Source organism: Periplaneta americana, chromosome 7 (genome assembly GCF_040183065.1).
Source record: "Periplaneta americana isolate PAMFEO1 chromosome 7, P.americana_PAMFEO1_priV1, whole genome shotgun sequence".
In the NCBI taxonomy this organism is placed as follows: domain Eukaryota; kingdom Metazoa; phylum Arthropoda; class Insecta; order Blattodea; family Blattidae; genus Periplaneta; species Periplaneta americana.
The window spans coordinates 65,259,418-65,283,821 of record NC_091123.1 but is presented as its reverse complement, the minus strand read 5'-3'; the positions used below and the strand labels follow the sequence as shown (position 1 = coordinate 65,283,821).

The window sequence follows — 24,404 nt, the reverse complement described above, 5'->3', positions numbered from 1 at the left end:
AAACATGGTAGGGGACATTGAATAACCATGTTTCACCCCTTTGTTTATTATTCTACTTTCATTATTTGTAGTGTTATTAATTTTGATTTTTGTATTTTCGTACATGCTTTGTATTGCATGAATCATATGTTCGAAATTTCTGTTTGGACTGAAACTTCCCAAAGCCGTACTCTGCTCACTGTATCAAAAACTTCTTGAAAATCAACAAATGCCATGTGGGTTGGTATGGTAAATTCTCTATGTTTCTCAATATGTTTCTCGTGTTATAATATGATCATTAATAACCTGTTGTGCTTGTCCTTGTGCTCTCGCCAGGGAGCAGCTAAAATACATAATTATTTACTCCCAGGAGTGCAATACGGGTTATCTGAGCTCTTCTCAGCCACTCTACTTCCTCATTCCACCACAAGGTCTCAGATTGCCGACATAATTATCTTCAAAATGAACTAACGCTGCTTTACCTCTAATTTTCACCTGACACCTAAGACGATGTACCATTGTATAAGGCCCTTAAGGTGAATAGCTCCTGTTACCAAGTAATTTGCGGGTCAAACTTGTTATTTCTCAAGGCTTTATGGTGTCAACCAAATAATTACAAAATATTTGCCTTGACGTCATCACCATCAACACTGTTATACCTATGCTTTTAGGCTTGATATTTCTTCAAGATTTATGTTCAAAAGTTTCCTCGATATGCTATCAGTAGACGAATTTTTTACTCATTATTTTACTAGATAAGCCTATATAATGTATATGAAGTTTATTATTATTATTATTATTATTATTATTATTATTATTATTATTATTATTATTATTATTATTATTGCTCTTTCTTGTCAATACCGACAAATTATTTCAACACAGCGTATTCCTAATCTGTAGCATCATTTTAAGCTACGCAGCATCCGGCAATCATGCTGCATAATCAGAAATAAACTATTGAGTATGTCACCGTATCCTGGAACTTCACATTTCCAACGATTCCGAACTATGTACAGGTTCCATCATCAGGGCAGATAGGTATGACCTAGAGATGAACAACGATCGAGAAAGCAAGACTAACAGCTCCCGCAAAGCCGAAAACCCGCACAACAATGTTGTATACGTTGCGTCATTGAAGTAAAGACTGCTTGTGAGTGTTTCGAGACGTCGAGATTTGATCACTCCCGAAGTCCCGAACGTCAAGCAGCCTTGAATCGCCACAGTTGTTTATACCTGGCTGAACTTTTATCTATTTCGGCAACTGTTATATATGTATAAACAATCAAGTATCCTATTTGAAACATCATCTCTACCTTTCAGTGTATAATAATCCGTTCCTCAGTCTTTATTTAATTACTAGGCCCTTATTAAAAGGCTAGGAATTTTCTTTTCATATGTTTGAGATCAAGTGTGCAATCTCAAGTAAAAAGATATTAACGTTATGTTTTATGTTTCTTATACATGCAAATTTATTTGAGAATAGTTTTTTTTTCTATTTATATAACCATAGGTAATATCATACAATAGAACCAGAACATTTTGATAACTAAGACACTGTTCTGTTTTGTCTTTTTGTCTCATTTAAACATTTATAATGATATTTATTTCAATGATGTATGTTATTCAAAGTTACGAAATCTTTCCACTCTGACCAAATGCTATTTCAAGAATGATGAGCGAGACTCGAAGCGCACGAGAATGACGAGACGAGACTCGAAAGACAAATGCAACGAACACAGCGAGCGAAAGTGGCAGTTAGTTTTGTTCACTTCTAATTCATACACTCACTCATTTCCAATTTGCTTACACTTAAATTATCCATTCATTTACTTAGTCGTTAATTTGTTCATTCAATTATCGATCCATTTCTTCACCTGTCTATTCACTCAATTGTTCGTTCATCATTCATTGATCTGTTTATCTATTCATTCAAATATCTCTTATTTTTCATTAATTTATTTATTTATATATTAATTTATCCATTCGCTTATTAATTAATTCATTTATTTATCTCATTCATTCATTCATTCGGCATTCATTAAATCGCTTAAATATTCTTTCTTTCTCTCGTTCGTTAATTCATTCGTTCGTTTATTTATTCGCCCATTTATTTATTCACTCATGCATTTATTCTTTCTTTTCTTTATTAATCTATTCTCTTATTTTTAGTTTATTTGTTCCTTCATTGATTCATTCTTTCTTTCGTTCATTAATTCCTTCATTCATTAGTTGATTGGTTTGTTCGGTCATTCATTTACTGATCCAATCATTCAAACGTTCATTCATTTATTCATTCATTCTTTCTTTTGTTCATTGGTCATTTCATTCGTTCATTTGTTTTTTTCTTCTTTCGTTGATTCCTTCTTTCTCTTGTTTTTTATTCATTCGTTCATTGATTCATCAAGCTCTGTCGTTCATTCGACCATTCATACGTTTGTTCAGTCATTCATTCTATGTTTTTTTCATTGATCAATTAACTCGTTCATCTGTTTATTTGCTTGTTCACAGATTCAGTCATTCCTCCGTTCATTATTCATTCATTCATTCATTCATTCATTGAATCGTTTATTCCTTGATTAATTCGTTCATTAGTTCCTTTAGCCACTCGTTCGTTCATTTATTCACTCATAAGTTTATTCATTCATTCATTGGTTGATGAATTAATTTATTCATCATCATCATCATCATCATCCTTCACGAATTAGGCCTCTGTAGACCTGTTTCGGCCCCATCTAGCAGTCTTCTAAAAGGTCTTCCTGGTCGACGATGCCCTCTAGGTTTATACTGCATCATAATTTTTGGGATTCTTGAATTTTCCATTCTTCTAACATGATCTAGCCAATTGAATTTGTATCTGCTGATTTTTTCTTCTACTGACTCTACTTCTAATTGTTCTCAAATTTCTTCATTCCTTTTTCGGTCTAAAAGAGTATATCCTGCTGTCCTGAAAAATTTCATTTCCGTTGCTTTAATTCTGTTCATGTCTTTTTTCTTTAATGTCCAAATCTCGCTTCCGTATAAAAGGGAGGGTAATGCTAGTGTATTATATATTTTTATTCTTGTAGATTTTGGTACTAATTTAGCTTTTAATGTATTGTTTATTATTCCTAGAATTTGTGTAAATTTGGTAATTTTCTTGTTCACATCTTTTTCATTTTGATAATATATTTCACAACCCAGATAATTGAAATTTTGTACTTGTTCGAGGCATTGGTTATTGTGTATTATCTTACTTCTGATTGGGTCTTGTCCTAAAAATGCCATTACTTTTGATTTTTGTGCTGAAATTTCCATCCCAAAATCTTTTAATATTTTATTTAATGTATATAATCCTCTTTGTAAATTATCCTCTGAATTGGAAATTATGACTTGATCATCGGCATAGAGTAAGGTATTTAATGTTAGAGCACTGGTTATTCATATGTTCATTTATTCGCTCATTTATTGATTGATTAATGTCTCCATTTCTTCATTTATTCTGTCATTCATTCATTCATACGTTTATTTATTTATATATTCTTTCGTCCGTTCGTTCGTTCATTCACTCACTCATTCGTTTATTCATTCGTTCATTGGTGATGAATTAATTCATTCATAAGTTCGTTTGTTCATTCGCTCATTCATTGATTCATTAATTATTTTTTTCATTCCTTCGTTTATTCGGTCATTCATTCGTTTATTATTTTTCTATTCATTCAAACATTCATTCATTCTTTTGTTTATAAACAATTAATTCGTTCATTATTTCGTTAATTATCTTAATTGTATCTGCCTACTATTTTGTTCTTATAAACCTTTCATTATTTACGTTGTCGTCTGCAAATAAAGTCTTCAGTTCTGTCACAATTACCCGAGCTGCATTCTTCGCGAGTGGAGGCGTTGTCACGCGCGGTAATTGAAGATGTCTTGTGTCGATTACATTCTCTGTAATACTCGTTTCACAGAGAGGAAGGCCACGCGAAAGCTAGCAGGGTGCGTGAGGGCTTCAAGTTGCATCATGTGCATCCCGCGTTTCAAAGGTCACCTTTTCATTCACAGAGGTTAAGCAATGTTTCAATGTTCATATTGCTTAGAGGCCTACTTTCATTCAACCCAGCCTCAGCTCAGTGTTTTGAAGGCTTCTTACCAACAGCGATCAGGCTTCGATTCACGGCATTTCTTGAGGAATACTTAGTGGTAAAATTTATTTATTTACTTATTTAATTACTTATTTCCTTGTTTACTTATTTACTTTTATTTATTTATTTACTTATATATTTGTTTATATATATTTATTTATATATTCAATTATTCATTTACTTTTTTATTCATTTATTTACTTATTTATTTATTTACTTATTCAATTATTTATTCATTTGTTTATTTATTTATTTATTCATTTGTTTATTTATTTATTTATTTTTCATTTATTTATTTATTTACTTATCTATCTATCTATCTATCTATCTATCTATCTATCTATCTATCTATCTATCTATCTATCTATCTATCTATCTATCTATCTATCTATCTATCTATCTATCTATCTATCTATCTATCTATCTATCTATCTATGTCTGCCTGTCTGTCTGTCTGTGTCTGTCTGTCCGTCCGTCTATCTATCTATCTATCTATCTATCTATCTATCTATCTATCTATCTATCTATCTATCTATCTATCTATCTATCTATCTATCTATCTATCTATCTATCTATATCTATATCTATATCTATATCTATATCTATATCTATATCTATATCTATATCTATATCTATATCTATCTATCTATCTATCTATCTATCTATCTATCTATCTATCTATCTATCTATCTATCTATCTATCTATCTATCTATCTATCTATCTATATATCTATATATCTATATATCTATCTATCTATCTATCTATCTATCTATCTATCTATCTATCTATCTATCTATCTATCTATCTATCTATCTATCCATCCATGTACCTACCTACCTACCTATCTATCTTCCCACCTACCTACCCATCTACCTACCCACCCAAACAGTGATAGGCTTCAGCACAAATACAGAAGGTGAAAGAAACAATTACAAATACATATAATTTAAAACAGTAAAGTTTAATTAGAACAATGAAAACACAAAATATTTTAGAACTATAAAAATTGATGAAAACACTACACTCTTAATCTATTATTTGTAACTAAATGTAGATAGACACCTTTAATTATAAAAAAATAATTTCATTTGAATATATGTTTAAAAAGTCATCTACATGGTAGAAACGATTAATTAGAAGCCAGTTATAAAATTTAGTTTTGAAACTATTGGTTGGTATAGTCGCGACGCTGTTATTCCCGGCGTGACTCCTCCTCTTTGCTTACGTCTTAGAAAGTGAAGGCTCTATAAAATCTAGGTAGGTAGTATCTTTCGTCATTTTTGTTCTTTCGTTGCAGAGCTACCAGACGAGGAATCTATTTGCCACACCGTTAAACATTATCATGTCGTAGCTCCTATGTTAATAAATCAAACGCACTGTAATTCAGAAAATAATTGAGCGGCAAATAACGTCCTCGTGTGCTTTCTGCGAACGCCAACGAAAGAGACAAAATGGTGGGCGATTATATTAAGTATTTATCGAGCCTTAGGACATGCATAACGTCTTCATCAGCGAATCACAAAACGCATACGTTTAAATATAGCCGAATTGCAACGTGATTGACTGCCAGAAATAAGAGCGACGGGACTATAACTTGTAATATTGATTGGGAAGCTTATTATATAATCTCATCCCCATGACAGAAAACTTTGTATTAATCTTATGTAACCTACAATATGGAATATTAATTTTATTATTAATATATAGCACATTACACATCAGAAATTTTGGACCCAAAATATAATTATAAAGCATTATTTGGAGCTTACCCTGAGCTAAGTACACTTAACACACATAGATTTAAGAAACAAATCGGATTAATTATTTAAGCTAATTGAGTTAAAAATTAGTACTCTAATATTCATGTCTTTTTCTATTTTCTATTTGTATATAGACCCTATTATTACATCATGTATGTATTTTACCACTTATTAATGTTATTGTGCTCAATGAACTCTCATAATTTTGTGATATATTTTGTATAACTGATCTGAACTGCGCCCGAGCACGAGCTTCTGCTCTTTCGGGCTCCAATGCCTAATGTAGCTCAAGTGTAAAGTATTAAATAAATAAATAAATAATATTCGATATGCCTACAATATGGAATATTAATTTTATTATTAATATATTATTATCAGGAATACATCTCACTTCAGAATATATGTCAGAGGAAAAGAAAATTGTTTGTATATGCATGTGATCTCTGATTAATGGAATATGTAGCTAGTCAGCGATGTATGCAATGGAGGGAGAAAGGAACTGGCCACACTACCCGATTATCTCCTGGCCTAGTTATCTCATGAGTGTTGCCTTGATGGTATACTTGAGGGGTCGAGATCTGTCATCGGATAGTTGACTAAACAACAACAACATACTACACACGAAAGATATTCTTTATAATCTAAAATTTGAAATTATGAATTGTACAGTTCGTTTTTTTCTTTGTTCGTTTAACCTCCACTGTTACAGGTCTTACACACCAATGCCTAGGGGAAGGAACGGTTCTATGGACACGGTCATTAGATCTCAACACATTTGGAGACCTTCCCTAGCCTGGGGTCAACAGAGCAAGGGGGCTTTAACTGAGACATGCATACGACATAACATTAACAAGGGACATCCATCCATGCCCGAGGCGGGATTCGAAGCCACGAACCTTCGGACTGCGTCTTAGAGCGTGTAGCCACACGGTTCGGCCTACAGTTAAATTACATGTATTTAATTAATTCTGCATACAGTCACATGAAAATACTATTCATAGAGTATACATAAAGTAACGCAGAATAGATATCCATTAAAAATCCGAAGTTATGTCATTTAAAAGAGAAAAATAAATCGGTTCTAAAAGAGTAGTTAATAACGAAGGGAGCGAAATAAAGCGATGCAACGTACACTGCGGTATTTGTGACATCTGGTGGCTCGTAGAGGAACCTTATTTAGTTCAGTTGTTTTTTTTTTATCCTTATAGGTAGAATGATGGATAGAAGTTGTCAGTGATATTATAATCGTATTTAAGGGGGGACATAATTAAGTAGGTACTGAAAGTTTTTTGAAATGCAATATTTTTTTGTAACCAATGAATAAATCCATAACCTCTAAATTTTATATGCTCATTATAAAAGAGTAATTAATAACGAAATTATATGCTGTTTTTAGATTTTGCATAACTATTACCATTATTGGTAATTAGCAATTCAAAATGGCGCTGCATTCTGTGCATTAAATGACATTTCCCGGATTATTTCCACAAATATAAGTATTTTTTGAGTGATTTTTTTCTTCTGTTTATTCTTGAATGTACCCACAAGAACAACAGACATAGAGTCTTTGAAATATCTTCAGTAGACATAATTCTTATTTTAATGTGTATTTTAAAATAATTTATTTTATCATCCAGCCTGCTCTCAAAAAAGCTGAAAGTTAGAATTTATAAAACAGTTATTTACCGGTTGTTCTGTATGGTTGTGAAACTTGGACTCTTACTTTGAGAGAGGAACAGAGGTTAAGGGTGTTTGAGAATAAGGTTCTTAGGAAAATATTTGGGGCTAAGAGGGATGAAGTTACAGGAGAATGGACAAAGTTATACAACGCATAAACTGCACGCATTTTATTCTTCATTTGACATAATTAGGAACATTAAATCCAGACGTTTGAGATGGGCAGGGCATGTAGCACATATGGGCGAATCAAGAATTAATGCATACAGAGTGTTAGTTGGGAGGCCGGAGGCAAAAGGACTTTTGGGGAGACAGAGACATAGATGGGAGGATAATATAAAAATGAATTTGAGGGAAGTGGGATATGATGGTAGAGACTGGATTAATCTTGCTCAGGATAGGGACCGATGGTGGGCTTATGTGTATTTCCTGGGGAACTCAGTCGGTAGAGCATTCGATACCCGGCCCCGGAACAATTTTTCCTTGAAATTATTCAATTTAATAAATAGTTGAAAAACACGAAATGGATGAATGAATAAAATTTCTTTGTATCCATACGTAAATTTAATGGAGATTCAGAATATGTTAATCTTAAAATATGGAGCCGTTAAAAATAAAGTTTGTCACACCCTATATGTCTAAATAACTAACTTCTTCCGAACACTGGTATCATATTGTATGGTTTATCTCCAACAGCTTTTGTATAAAAATTGTTTCATGAAATTAAAATTTAAGAAATTAAATTAATTACACAATCACTTGTATAACACTGTGTAATATATATTTTTTTTACTTCGTTTCATTACTCTTCATTGTACTTTCATCTCATGTTTCTCCGAAATCAAATTGTACTTTATTTTTAAATTTATCGTTGTTCCATATTCTCTCCGCAAATCATATTGTATTTTATTTTTAATTTAACCTCTGCTTTGTATTCTGGATCCTAGTGGTCAGCCGTAGATGTCGGCCAGATGTCCCAAATTGTGGAATTTGTGTGTGTGTCCATACTTAATGAACACTATAAATTAACTCGTTCACCCGAGGACGACCATCTTCTTTTCTTACCTCTTCAGTTTGTTTTGCACTACTTCAATCAACTGCTAGGCTATGTGCTGTCATCTAGTGAACAAAAGGTGAACGTGAAGCAAATTATATAGTAATAAACGAAAGATATCGCTGAATAGAAATTGAAATGCAGTCTTATTCATTCATACTGGTATCGGACCATCTCTGAATCAAATTAATTAACACATATTTTAGTGAATCATTACAACTGAGTCGATTCTTCCAGACTTCTCATCTCTAGAAAGAACCTTTCGCTGCTTGCTAAGAAACTTGTAACAAGGAAATTCAATTATAGAGATTAAAACAGACGTCAGGTGTTACATTCTCTTTTCCTGCCATAACTTGCGAAGAGTATATGTACAATTGTACATAAACTGTAATTGTGGTTGCACAAACCATCCCTTTTAAGGAAAGCTACAAAAACTAAGCACGTTTTCTACATAATCTTCCTACCCTAGTCTCAGAGTATCTCGAAGAAACCATTAAATTCATATGCCAAGCTGTTTGCATGAATTAATTAACTTAATTAGCAATGCAAATTACACAGACAAGGAAAAATGGGAACTTTAACCCAAAACAACCTCTTAAGCAAGACAGATGCCTTAAGAGTAAACAGACACGTAGACATTAGACCCCAGCTGCATGACAGTGTCGCCATTGTTATTTACACAGTGTTTTATATAGCCTACGTTTCAGAGATGGTGAAATTTACAAACATTTCTGCAGATTTATATGCGTACCCGGAATTTATAATCGTACATTATCTTCTTATGGGATCGCTAATTTGAATAGTGAAATTAACGACGGTTTTATAACACAACTCTATTTCAAGTGTTAAAATAATTGCATGAAAGAAAATTAGTACAATTGATACATTTTTTTCTCTTTTACCTTTTACGAATTTCTCAATAACGTGTGTATTTGATCATTTTGTGAATGATGTTTGTATGTGCAGTTTAACTTCTTGATTTGATACTCGAAAAATATAATCTATATATATATAATTTGAACTGGTAATGAAAATTACGGGAAAACGGTTGAACGGATTTTAATGAGTGGCCACACATTTTCATTCCTGGCATCCAAAGTTTTCCGGAAAAGTAGTAGTTTTCAGTGAAATGTCCATTTTCCTACATAATTTTTCTATTTTCCAAAATCCAACTGTTGTCATTTTTCAGAACTAATGTTATTGAATCACGGCCGACTTGATTGAATTTCAGAACAAGACACACACTACAATAAACAATAGGCTATTACACGAAGGCCATGACCTGCAGGATTGCCGACATATTTAGAGCTTAATTCAATTTGTTATTAAAAACTGATTCTGCAGTGTATTATTTTCTGAGTACAGCCGTGTATTGGATATTCAAATCTACGAAACTTGAGGTGGTTTGATGACATTATTACCATTAGAAATTAAATATTATTATAGTTAATATCATGATGCGTATATTTTTCATTAATTGTACATAATATTGATGCTATATTGATGACATGAAAGTGAAACGTTTTGAGGTTATGTACGTAAATGTAGAGAATATCTTAATTTAGATCTTCATTTCTATAATTTACTGAGTGGCTGCTATATATAACTACAAAACTTAAGTAAGATAATAATATTGTTATTAAAAATCAAATATTTTTATACTTATTAACCCAGTGGGGTTGGGTCTTTTTCATATACTTAATGGCGGTGTAGTGTAGATATTGATATGTGTCATTGTCTTCAGTACTGGCTCGAGAAACCGCAAAAATTACAGTTCCTAAGGAAAGATAAAAAGGTATTACTTACTGATAAAATAAGAGGCCTAGAAAATTTTGTAGTCTCCAGATCATTTCAGCAAGATCTCTTAGTAGGATAAAATGATTTTACGCTCTACATTTCAAGTTCTACATGCAGCAGCAATACGAAAAAGCTATTGTTCGAAGGCTTAGCAAACTTGACATTTTTTTAACTTTTGCCTACAATCCACAATGGCCTGAAATAGTTACTGCTATCGTCCTGACATTTATACTTGCGTTTTCGCGTTGAAACTCAAAAACTGAAGTTGGATAGGTTCAAGAAAAAGCATTTGGCCTAAAAAAATCCATTCAGAGGAAGTATGTTTCATTATTATGGAAGCAAATAACTATCAAAAAGACAAGTATTCTTCATTGAAAATAAATCTGAAAAATTGTTATTTGAACGTCTAACGAACTTAGTTTGCAGCAGCATTTGCTGCACAAGCCACTAGTTAAATATAATCCTTTAATATGCATCCAAATAAGACCAGGGGAGTTTAATGACGAAAGTTGTGTCCTCATAGAAGTTCCCTATTTCGCCGCATTGGGTCGAAGTGTGTTAGTTGTGTTCGATGGGAATGATACGAAGAAATAAATTGGTTATAAAAGTGTTGCGAATATGACAATTTTAAACAGATATGAATACCCATTATTTTTTAGGATGTGTCACTTTTAAGAAATAATTAATTAATTAATTAATGCATACAAACACATGCACACATAATTCTTCGCACGAGCATATACGGCCATTCGTGCTATAATTATACATAATTTGAATCGTAAAAAATACTACTAATAATAATGAAATAAGATAGTAAAAGATAACAATAATAGGTACTTACTTACAAATAGCTTTTTGAGAAGCCGAGGTTCATTGCCGCCCTCACATAAGCCCGCCACCGATTCCTATCTTGAGCAAAATTAATCCAGTCCGTGCCTCTCTCAAATCCATTTTAATATTATCCTCCCATCTACGTCTCGGTCTCCCCAAAGATCTTTTTCCCTCCGGCCCCCCAACTAACACTCTATATACATTTTTGGATTCGCCGATACGTGCTACAGGCCCTGCCCATCTCAGACGTCTGGATTTAATGTTCCTAATTATGTCAGGTGAAGAATAAACTGCGTACATTTCCGCGTTGTGTAACTTCCTCCATTTTCCTGTAATTTCATATTTTCCTAAGCACCTTATTCTCAAATAACCTTAATCTTTGTTCCTCTCTCAAAGTGAGAGTCCAAGTTTCACAACCATGCAGAACAACCGGTAGTATAACTGTTTTGGAAATTCTAACATTAAGCTTCTTTGGGGAGTAATATAAAAATACTAGTTAATAATATTTTTTGCATAATGGATACCTGTAATAACGAACATGCTGTGTAACATGAGATTTAGTTCAGATTTTTGTCCCCATCGGTTTGCCTTTAATATTTCTTCAATAGCACATTTTAATAATAATAATAATAATAATAATAATAATAATAATAATAATAATAATAATAATAATAATTACAGTTCAGCACAAAGAATATAACAAAACATAATACAAAAATAATTATTACACATAAATACAATTACAGTTAATTACAATAATGACGATGAATGGATAAATAATAATGGATAACTTTAAAATCCATAACTAAGAATACTATGAGACAATGATAATTGAGTGTAATGCCTAAAAGAATTCATAAATGATAAATCATTGCCAAGAGCAAACTAAGTCTATACATTGAAGGGATCGAATTCGCAGCCATGTAATAATAATAATAATAATAATAATAATAATAATAATAATAATAATAATAATAATAATAATAATAATAATAACAATAATAATAATAATAATAATACAGCATAATAATATGAAAAACTATACTATTGGGTTGTAAAACAGTTGACAGACATTTTTACTAAGCCTATTTTTTTTTCATGCCGTTCTACTGTATATTGCTTCAATCCATGAATCGTACGCATTAAGTATTGCACAATATTGCTGCTGTTCTTGTTCTGTGTACATATTATTAGACGCCGAATGGTTCAAATGGCTCACTCCTTGTAGATTGTATTCCCCACTGTTTGGTATTTTGCAATAAATGAAAGCAGTAAAAGTTGGAAGTAGGGAATGCTTGCTACTTGCGAACAGCTGGAGGCTACGAAATGACATTAAAAATATAAAAAGGATATACAAAGTTGGGGTATTAGTACGGTCTGAACGTTTATAATAAGGTGCGTAACTATAAAGGAAAATTTTTCGAAGACTCGTAGACGATGCCTGGAGCTATCAAAACTTATATCCCTTTAAAAGTGAAACTTCAAATAAAAGGAAACGAAGATAACTTCCATTAAGGGCGACTAATCGAGACAGAGTTGTAACCCAGTTTTAAAATTTTAGTAGCAGTAAAAAAATATTACCTCCTTTGTGACTGCGTTATTCCATTACACAAGAGGAAAATAAATTACTACATCATTATTATTATTATTATTATTATTATTATTATTATTATTATTATTATTATTATTATTATTATTATTATTAAGCAGTTGATCTGATATGGGCATGTGAGAAGAATGCCAGAATAAATATTACTTAAAATAGTGCTGAAATGGTGAATGCCTGGGAGAGGAAGGAAATGAGACCTCGAAATTCATGATTACAAGAGATTAGAACAGGGATGAGAGAGTGCAGACTGGACGACATGGATTGGAAGGATAGAGAAGACTGGAGAACAAGAATAAGACTTTAAAACTTTAGGCACACAAAGATGTGTAAACATTAGAAATCTGTATATAAAGAAATATAAATAAATAAAATTATTATTATTATTATTATTATTATTATTATTATTATTATTATTATTATTATTATTACTATTGTGCAAGGCTACGGGTCACAAAACGAAGACAACATAAGGCTACAGTACTTGCGAACTGTTGGTCACAACATCGTCATACCATAGGCTACTGCCATTCATTGTCTGAAAAAATTGTTAACAGATTTGCGAAGTTCCAGTAAAAGGTCAAATGTAAATATTGTAAAGAGATATACAAAATTCTAAATTATCAATAAAATATCAAATGAAAGCCGAATGCTAAGTCAGTTACACATCCAAAAGAAAATTCGGAAAATGGCTTCGAAAACACTACATTCGGATAAACGTAACATTTAGGAAATGTTCCTGTCAGAATACATACATACATACATACATACATACATACATACATACATACATACATACATACATACATACATACATACATACATACATACATACATACATACATACATACATACATACATACATACATACATACATACATACATACATACATACATGGTAGAAAAAAAACAAAACAAAATAGAATTGTAAATAATGTTCAATTAAATGGTAGAAATTGTAAATAATTAATTGTGACCTTAGAACATTTTTATAGAGAAAAAATAAGAGAAAATTGTGGAAAAGAAAATAATCCAAATCGGATTGTAAATTTCAAATTGCAGAAAATCAATATAAATGCAGCATAAATTTCGAGAGAAATAAGCGAATGGCAAAAACAAAATCACCTGGTCTTGAATTTAGATTGTAAACTTTGAATTGTTATAGATGATTCTAAATAATTGTATTATTATAAGAGAGCTCAGTGCATGTAGTATTAGCCTACTCACTGTAATGGAACATGGCGTTTTTAATAAATACAAAAAATACATACATACATACATACATGCGTGCGTGCGTGCGTATGTAAATACATACATACATACACACACAACTGTAAAATGTTCAAAAAATACGCTTGGGGTCAAAAAAGACCCCAGATAAGTAGATAACATGAAATTCTAGAGCAGCTAAGTTGCGAGGGTTAAACAATGATTTCTAAATAAATGGAGTGATAAGGCACAATAAGCCTGGGGCTGCGGTGCTAGCCTTCAGGCCCTTCCTCAGTAGCAGTATTTGTGAGAAATCACAGACAGATTGGTAGCCAGACGACATGCAAACAGCCACTTTATTGGTATCAGGAAAGCTGAACACGTCTATTTTCGTGGAGGTCTCTAATCTGTTTCAGAGCAACACCATACCTTCTCTTGACACTTAATATAATGAGAAAGTGAAAGCAGCGCTAAATAGAGAATTGTGTTTTATTTACTGGTACAGAAAGAAGTTACAATAGAGCTTCTCGTTTTCTACGAACTCAGGGATGTAGGCTAATCCTTCTGGTAGGTAAATTCCAACAAAAGATTGAAGGTGTAAAAAATAAACAGCAACCTGTAGTACGTAATATGCAAATATAGGTCTAAGACTCTAACGCAATATAATGCCGCGTTTGTGGCTCAAATGGCAGCGCACTGCTGTTCCACCCAGACAGCCCGGGTTCAGTCCCCGGTCAGACATTGAAGAGGATTTTTCTGGAATAGTCCTGCTTTTCTCTATCATTTCATCAACTCTCCACCTCCCTATCATTTATCTATCGTTTTTTTGTCCACACCTGTGGAGTAACGGTCAGCGCGTCTGGCCGCGAAACCAGGTGGCCCGGGTTCGAATCCCGGTCGGGGCGAGTTACTTGGTTGAGGTTTTTTCCGGGGTTTTCCCTCAACCCAATACGAGCAAATGCTGGGTAACTTTCGTTGTTGGACCCCGGTCTCATTTCACCGGCATTATCACCTTCATATCATTCAGACGCTAACTAACCTAGGTGTTGATACAGCGTCGTAAAATAACCCAATAAAATAAAAAAAATAAATAAATCTATCTATCGTTTTCATCATCATCATCTAATTCAAGCAGTAGCGGTCATAATGATCTCTTGTCATCTTTTCAATGGTCTTCCAACAGATCGTTGTCCAGAAGGGCGGTAATGTAGCACTGCCTTTGGCCATCTTTCTGTTGTCATTCTCTGGACATGCTGTTTCCAATTACTTTTGTAGTCTCGAAGAAAATTTAATATAGGTTATATTTTCAATTCTTCCAGAATTTCTGTATTTATTTTTCTATCCCAAATTGTGTATCGTACCGTTTTAGTCATGCATCTCATGAGTTATACGTTGAACATCTTTTTTTTTTTGTCAGAGTCTAGGCTTCTGATCCATAGACTAAAGTAGGTAGTGCTAAAATGTTGTTTGTTGTTTAGTCAATTGTCCGAAGACAGATCTGAACCTCACAAGTGATAGCAAAACGCATCACTTCTAAGGAAAGTAGGCCAGGAGATAATGGAGTAGGGTGGCCAGTTCCTTTCCCCCTCCATTGCATACATCGCTAATTAGCTACATGTTACACTAGTCAGACTTCAGATGCATACTAACAATTGTTCTTCCTCTGACACATATCGACAAGTGAGATGTACTACCTGATAATAGATGTACGTATCAGTCAGAACCTCTATCAGAGGATGGCTAAAATGTATACATCTTTAATCTTAAATGTTTCTGTACTATCATCTGCAATAGCCAAAATAGTCTGGGGTGAAGTATTGGGAATAGTAAGGATTTCCGATGCTGATATTTTTTTAATTTTATTTATTTGGCTGCAGTGCGTTATAATGTTGAATGGCATCAATGACTTCCGGTTTTATAATTACCACTCACCTATTAACACACAATTTTTATATACGGGGTGGAATTGAAATAACCTTGCAGATTGAAAGGGACGATAGGATACACGTAAATGAATAGAAAATCTATATTACGTTTTGTGATTAAATGCACAGTTAATTAGAAAATTAAGTTTGAAGTTTCAGCATTCCGGCAACATCGCCACCAACACACTCTACTCGTGATACAGATGTAAGAGGTCAACAAACTCGGTGTGTCTCGGTAGGTGAGCTGCTCTCTGCCACGACGTTACCACTTGCTAACATCGTGGAATGACTTGGAATTAGAAGCTTTTAACCTCTTCAGGCCTGATGTAGCCTACATTATAGTGTACATTGTTTCTTTTTTTCTTTTTTGGAATGACTTCGATACTTTTAAATATTTTGAAAAATTCAATGTGATAGAAATGGAGAATATTAGTTTTGAAACATTTCTATACCTGAATTTAAAATAAAATTTAAAATTTTGGGGCCCCAGGTGTCAAAACTGTCCCCAAATTTTGATTTTCTGTGAAGACTTGATTTGGGAATTTTGGATCCCCAGAATGATTATGTGACCAGTTTTTTCTCATTTTTTTAAATATAAATTCAGGTCTGAAGGGGTTAAATTAAATTTACACGAAAATTGTCCATGCTATTCAAATACGCCAAAGGGATAAATTATTCTTTATTAGATTTTCTATCGATATGGACAAAAATCACGATCCTACTCGGAATAGTTAGCGAATACAGAGATGATTAAACATTTCGCAAAAAAGAAAACATTTTTTCTGAAAAAAACTATGAACTTTCCACCAATATGATGATATAGTTTTTTTTACATACAATATGAGCTATTCGCTCTGGAAATCTGGAAGACTATTTCATTTCTATCCTGTATACGTAGGTAGATCTTCTTACATTATATGCACACATATACAGTATTTTAAAATTTATTTTACATATCTTTTAACATATATCCAGTGCTGATATAGGAAGGGTTTGGGATTTATCAGGCTACTCGTATGCGGATAGGACATAGCTCTATCAGGGACAGAAGCAGGATGACTCACCTGTCAGCGTCGGATTCACGAATGCCACCCAACTCACTTGTCGGACTTGGAGAGTCATCGCATATACAGTAAAGGGCGCACAATGGGCCAAAGCGTGCCTTAATTTTATTGACTCATCCCGGGTCTAGCCCTCGTAAAGACAAGTAGACTAACACTATACGAGGGTCATAACAGCGTAAAGCATTGATTACGTGCAAAGGCTGTTACTCGTACTATGACGTATAAGAAATGTTGTATTATATTGTACTTGGAAGGGGGGCACGACGACTCAGTGCTAAGACCTAAAAGATCTATTGCGTTTACCCCCGAGCTATAGGCATCCAATAAGGAAAACTCAGTGCGCAGAAACCAGCGGGCGTGACTGTCTCGCGCAGATGACGTATGCTCCCGTTCCCAGCATGCTCTTACACCTACTGCAGGGGGGGGGGGTAAGAGGGGTATAGCATGCGCGCCGCGATGAGTCCGAGCTGAGTTTTGCTTGCAGGATACCTAAAGACATATTACTAGCCTACACCGGCTGACTACACTAAAGTTCGCCGCTTATCCAGGTTTCGAGCAGACAACCCCATTCGTACGCCACCAGCCGGTATATAGAGAATGTTATGAAATGAAACGGAATAGATATCGGATGGAATAATTTTGACGCCTAACGTGAGGAAGCTCGAGAATTCCGAGAAAAACCTCAACTCCGACATTGTCTGCCACGAGTGTCACTACGGATTTTTCAAATGGTAAAATCCCAGGCCTCCCTCGGACTCGAACTTGGATTTCCTGCGTAGCAGGTTGCAGATCTAGCTACTCAGCCACCTCAGGTGTGTAGAAGAACTTAATTGCTCTACATTTTTGAGGAAGTATAGAGTATAACCTGCTGCAGAACATGAGGAAGGATGTGGTACCACCACCATCAGTCCCAGTTAATTATCTTGTCCCATGTGCATCGAAATTTGTGTAATTTCTCACACGGTTTGTCAAGTCAAGTTCGTTTGCAGAGCAATCAGACAAACTACGTATTCATCTGCCTACGTTGACTGCCGTGCCACAGGAATAAAGAATGTACTACTAATTATAACTTAGTGCATATTTATATTGAGGGTGTGTCCAGAAAGTTATGATTAAAAACAGGAGGCTCTTTAACAATGTGAAATAACACAAAAATTTTATTATGTGTGTTGGGGAAATAAGTTCAAAATATTTTGAAAGGTAATTGATTTACTCAATACGAATTTAAAATATTGCCCTGTCACTTTTCCCTTATTCTAGCGGTTTGTTCAGTATTTAGTAGTGAGTGTATCGAACAAATACAATATTTTTATAAGAACCTGCAAGCCTAAAGTCCCCACAGAATTAGCTAGTATGCCTACGGCTTGTCTTAAATGAATCGATCGTTTTCAGTTCTTCTGTCTGGAAGTGTCTCCAAATGGAATTGCAAAGTACATCTCCTTTTTTAAGCACATCTATTGCAAATGATTTTTTTTGCAGATTCTAAGTAAAAATATTATTTATTTCCAATTATTATAATTTTTATCATTTTCATTGTCAAAGATTGTGCCTCTTGTTTGATCGAACTATAATGTTCTATAGCAATGCTATCATTTTGTTCTATTTAATACAAAGAAGTGTTATTTTATAAAAAAATACGTATTATCTGCGTAATTACTGAACCCAAACCATAGAAATATTTGAATCGCCCCGTGCAGAAAGGACTTCAGTCACAAATTTTTAAGAAATGAGATATCGATGGAAATCATATCTTTATGGGTGACTCCATCGGCCTGTGCAGAAAGGTATTCAGTCCAATGCTTGGAAAGATAGAAACTGAAGCGTCAGGCTCAGAGTTCTATGCAGAAAGGAATGCAGTGTACAGAATGTTTTTTTTTTTTTTGTTTTAGTTTTCTCAAAACTAGGTCTAATGGACGAAGCCCTTTCTGCATGGGGCGATTCATTTATGGAATGCATTTTTACACTCATACTTCTGCGTTGTTGTAGGTAGTAAACTGTCCAAAGACAGGTCTGAACTTCACAAGTGACACCATAAAACATAACTCATGAGGCAACTAATACAGGAGATAATGGGATAGGGGTAGCCAGTTACTTTCCCCCTCCATTGCATACATCGCTGACAAGTAACATATTTCACTAATCAGACTTCAGATGTATTCAAACATTTCTGAGTTTTGAAAAATAGTAAATTATATATAAATTTTGACAAATGATAGAAAACTTCTTTCAGAACTGAATATTTTGAATCGGTTCCAAAGAACATTAATCAATAAACTACATATTATTCTAATAATTATATATAAAAAATAAAATGTATATCAAATTAAAATATGAAGATTTAAAAAAAGGTGATAATTCAAAATGCTCAAAGAATCTTTGACGATGCCTATCATAATTCTTTCCACAGTTTGGTGATGAATATCGAAGTTTTTAATATGTCCCATGTAAATTTGAATATACTGTAGGTATCCCTATTACCAAAAAATAGTCTCATGCCTGACTAGTTTTTAGTAGGTAAATCATAATGAATGTTCAAGTCAGGAATATATGGTTCATAAATACTTTTCTTTTCCAAGTCAGCTTCCTTTACCTCGTCATTTGTTTCGAAACGAACTGTAGGATTACAGCTTTGCTTATCTTCAATAATGGCTATAGTATTAACTCTTTTGATGGATCCTGTTTAAGATGTCCATTGTACTTCTTCGTACATTCTAGCTACGAAACGTATTATTTGTATAAGTCTAGATGAGATAGGCTACTGTATGTGTTTAATGTTGTAATTTTCCATATGAGAACGGCCGTTCTTACTTCATTCCAACGTCCATTGAATTCACCCAGCACCGTGAAATGTGTGCTCTAATCTGCATATGTACTTCCCTGTTCATTTACTTATACAATATGTAGGCCTACTTCCTAATAATATAAAATAGTTACTAATCAGTAATTTGTCCACCGCTGTGGAGTAACGATCAGCACGTCCGACCTTGAAATGAGCGGACCTGGATTCAGATCCTGGTTGGGACACGTTACCTAGTTGTGGTTTTTCCGGGTTTTTTCCTCAGCCCATTAAGAGCAAATGTTGGGTAACTTTCGGCGTTGGGCCCTGGATTCATCTCGCTGGCATTATCATCTCATTCAGACGCTAGATAACCAAGCGTCGTAAAATAACCCATTAAAAAATCGGTAATTTATCTAAGATCCTTTTTCGTCCACCGCTGTGGATTAACGATTAGCACGTCTGACCGTGGAACAAGCGGGCCTGGGTTCAAATTCTGGTCGGGGAAAGTTTCCTGGTTGAGATTTTTTCCGAGGTTTTCCTTCAAACAATCGAAGCAATTCTACAATTGGTATCTTTCGACGTTGGATCTCGAACTCATTTCGCCATTATAATTACTCTTCCCTCTTTCGTCGTCATCTCCGTTTCTTTCCTAGGTTTCGGGCTTGCTCCGATGTACAGTAGGCTATGCGGGCGGCCGCCAGACTTGGACCCCGTGGATATATGGTCATTCGTTGTTGGTGGTAGCGCTACGCACCGTGGGCTCTCTACTGGGCACCGGGGTTGAGGGATATCGGTAGGCTGTAGGGGAGTTCGTAGGCGGCGCGCAGCGGGATCTGCGGCCAACTCGAGCGGCCTGCGTGCGAGGAAAGTCCCAGTCCGTGCCCTTTCCTAAAGAGCGAATAATAGATAGAAGGTTTTTTTTTACTTCAGGAGTATTGAAATACTATGAGATGATGACACGAATGATAGATCATGATGACTTGGAAATAATAATAATAATAATAATAATAATAATAATAATAATGGCTTTATTTAACCTGGCAGAGTTAAGGCCGTAGGGCATTCTCTTACACTCAACCAGGATTAAGTCTTCCTTGCATAGTTCAACATACAATGAATCGGATTTAATTAATTACATAGGCCTACAGATAAATTTACATAATGATATCAAAAGAGGCAGTTAAATAAAAATGTACCTAATAAAATAAAAATAAACACAGTGAAATATATATTAATGTTGTTAGAATCAAATACATGAAATCAGAAGCCGATAATTCAATAAAATATACACGATAGAACAATAATAAACACATTGGAGTACATATTGGTATTAAATTATAAGCAAGTAAAATTCATATAATTAAACCAGAAACCGACAATTGAATAAAATGTACACAAATAATAATAATAATAATAATAATAATAATAATAATAATAATAATATAATATATGAGTATATGTATAGTGGAAATGGCAGAGAAGATTGAAGTATTCGAAGAAAACTTGCCTTCTGCATATCACTCAGAATCCTACAAAAATAAAATTTCAGTCCGTTTTTTGAGAAGTGGTTAGTTATCCAAATGAGCTGTGATTATTAATCATGTATTTAAAGTAATAAAGTCTTTTTTTATTATTTACAGATGCAGCGTGCTCGTCTTGTGACGTCACAGTTCCGTTCAACTTCGCCTTCTGGTTGGGCTACTTCAACAGCTGCATCAACCCATTCATATACGCTTGTTCGTCTAGAGAACTTCGACGGGCATTCCGCGGCATTCTCTGCTGGAAGAGGAAGAGCCAATCCCGACCTTACAACAACAATATGGCCGTCAGTTTAACGTCAAGGTCACGTGATCTTAGCCTCTCAAGCACCACCAGCATCTCCACTACAAGACGCATTCAATGATAAAAGATCTTATTGTTAATCGAAAACTGAAATACAGTTTGATTACATTTTCCTCATTGTTTTTAAACATATGAAGATCGTTTATGTGACGTATGAAGTTCCGGACAAAAGAGGCTTTCTAGCATAGCCTAAGAGATCATACAAGGCCAGATATTGTGATTCATGAGTATGTAATATAACGTATACGGTAGTTGAACATGGTGTCACTAAAATCGCATAAAATCTCTCCATTCGCTGACTTTGTATTGGATGAATTATGTAGCCATGGACAGCCACAGATTATTGAGCAGCCAACACCAAGACATCTGGGTCGTTAAAAAACCTGACTTGCGTTTATTATACGCTGCGGTATTTTTTATTACTTGACCGCGAAATTGAGAATCGTTCACCGGTAGTTATCGTGTCAATTCCCGATTAATTCATGTTGGATCACCTGAAAATTAAGGGCATGTATTCACAACAGAATTAAGCTTGCCTGAATTACAATTAATGCTGGAAATTTTGCCACTTCACCCAAAAATATTACCTGAATCTTGCAAAAATTTGATGATTTACCCGAAGGAATTCGTCTGAAGTGATTACTATAATTTTCTGTTTGAATAGCATATTTTAATTCTTCAATTTTATTGCATGAGGAGTTTTGCTCATTCCTACTTTATTTTTAAAGTATTTCATTAATAAAACGACCCTCACAAGTATTAACATTGTAACTCACTTTCTTCCATTTTTCAGGAGAAGCAAATGAAGTTTTAAAATGATAATGTAAATCAGTGTATACAGATAGTAACAATAAGATTTTACATACGATTGGGAAGGTTTAGAGCTACAATGATAGTACTGGAAGAAAAATAAACAATTTAAGACCATATTAACTAGCATAACTCAAAACCATAAAGAATTGAGTTACAATGTTAGTATTTGGGAGGGTCGAAAAGTGACATGAGGCCAAGTCGATCTAATACCTAGAAGCGGATGATGATGATGATGATGATGATGATGATGACGATGAATTGATGACGTAGACTTGAGACGACACAATTAAACGAAATAAGTAGGCTATCTATCATTGAACAATACACTCAGTGCTTGTTTTCTCAATTTCATTTTTTCAACATTTCAAAATGTACAGAATGCTGTCTGCAGAATGTTTTTTCTTGTCTGATTTTAATGTGGAATTTTCAGGGTAGGATATGCAGAGATTAATAATGGAAAAGTGACATTTTCTGTTAAAGGCAAATATATATTGTTTTATTATTCACATTTAATCATAATAAAAATATGATGTAAGAAAACATGTAACGTCATAAAAGTACAGTACATTTTATCTTACGTAAATGGTCTTAGGCCTATATCATTTTACTAATATAGGCCTACCACTTTATAAAAATATTTGTCCTAGACATAAAAATCATGGAACAATTTTACAAATCTCATATTTATTCTGCCAGAGCATTTTGTATGACAATGAAACACAAAATCAGTAATATTTTGAAAAATAATTAATTTAGTAACATAAAATTTTACGTGAAGTTTAGATATTATAAGCTAAAAATACAGTATACATTTCAAAAAGTTTGGATAAAAATGACAGGATTTCGAATTTTTACCTGTGCATTGCTTTAAGTACGTTGTTGACTCTAACGATGTCATAAAAGAAAGAATTTATATTTAATAGTGTATGTCCGCCGAGTTAGCTTTGTGGTAGCGCGTCTGCCTCCAGACTAGCCGGCCCGGGTTCGATTTCCGGTAGGATCAGAAATGTGTATGTAAAATTTGTTTCTATAGACTAGGAGAGATGGCGGTGTATAAATTTTAATCACTTGATTGTGTACCAATATCCCTCGGTTAAATCCAAATCTCTCTGCAGTGCATATGAAGAGAAGGCATGATTATTATATCACTGTTTTATAGTGTCTCGTCCGTCGGTGGTGATGCTGCGAAATATGAACGTCCAAAAGATCGAAAATGTAAGTAAGTACAGAATTTGTTGGGAAAATGAACGTGACCTCAAGCCTTGTTTGGCCCTGTCAAGCAGGTTATATTCAAAGCTCGTAGCAAACCGTATAATGATTCGATTAGAGCAGATATTTACACACAACCACAAGAAATCAAATATACACGCAGTCACAGTGAAACATTTTCTGCCTATTTCATCAACATCATTAACAAATTTATCATTTGAAAATTTGTACGTAATGTAGGCCTGTCATATTTCATTCCATATGTTTAGGGTTTTCCATATACAAAAATAGGCCTGAGTTGAATACAAAGAAAATTAATTTTATTAACAAAATTCTATATTATTAAGTAGTAGGCCTAATAGCTACTCTCATGTATGTTATTCATAATTAGAATTGCTTTAAATACAGGGTGCGAATTAAGATTTATGATGAGAGGGATAAGCTAGATAGAGAATGCCATACATAGCAATTATTATTATTATTATTATTATTATTATTATTATTATTGTTATTGTTATTATTATTGTTATTGTGATTATTATTATTATTATTATTATTATTATTATTATTATTATTATTATTATTATTATTATTATTATATTTATAACCATGCAATAAGAATGTTAGGAATAATTCGGTCAATTACTTATTCTTTTTCAACACCTGACTCTCTTTTACTACTATATTACACATCAGTGAGATCGAAACTCGAATATTCATCTGTAGTTTGGAACTCT

At 33.7% G+C, this 24,404-nt stretch overlaps 1 protein-coding gene across 2 annotated transcripts in view; it reads left to right on the top strand.

Annotated features, from left to right (window-relative positions):
* LOC138703169 (alpha-1A adrenergic receptor-like) overlaps window positions 1–24,201 on the top strand; it is an 885,279-nt gene extending 861,078 nt beyond the window's left edge. For both annotated transcript variants that reach the window (XM_069830836.1, XM_069830835.1), the window contains one exon: window positions 21,444–24,201. In XM_069830836.1, the coding sequence (XP_069686937.1) occupies window positions 21,444–21,706 (263 nt within the window). In that variant the 3' untranslated portion in view covers window positions 21,707–24,201. The remainder of the gene's footprint in view (window positions 1–21,443) is intronic.
* The last annotated feature ends 203 nt before the right edge of the window (window positions 24,202–24,404 follow it).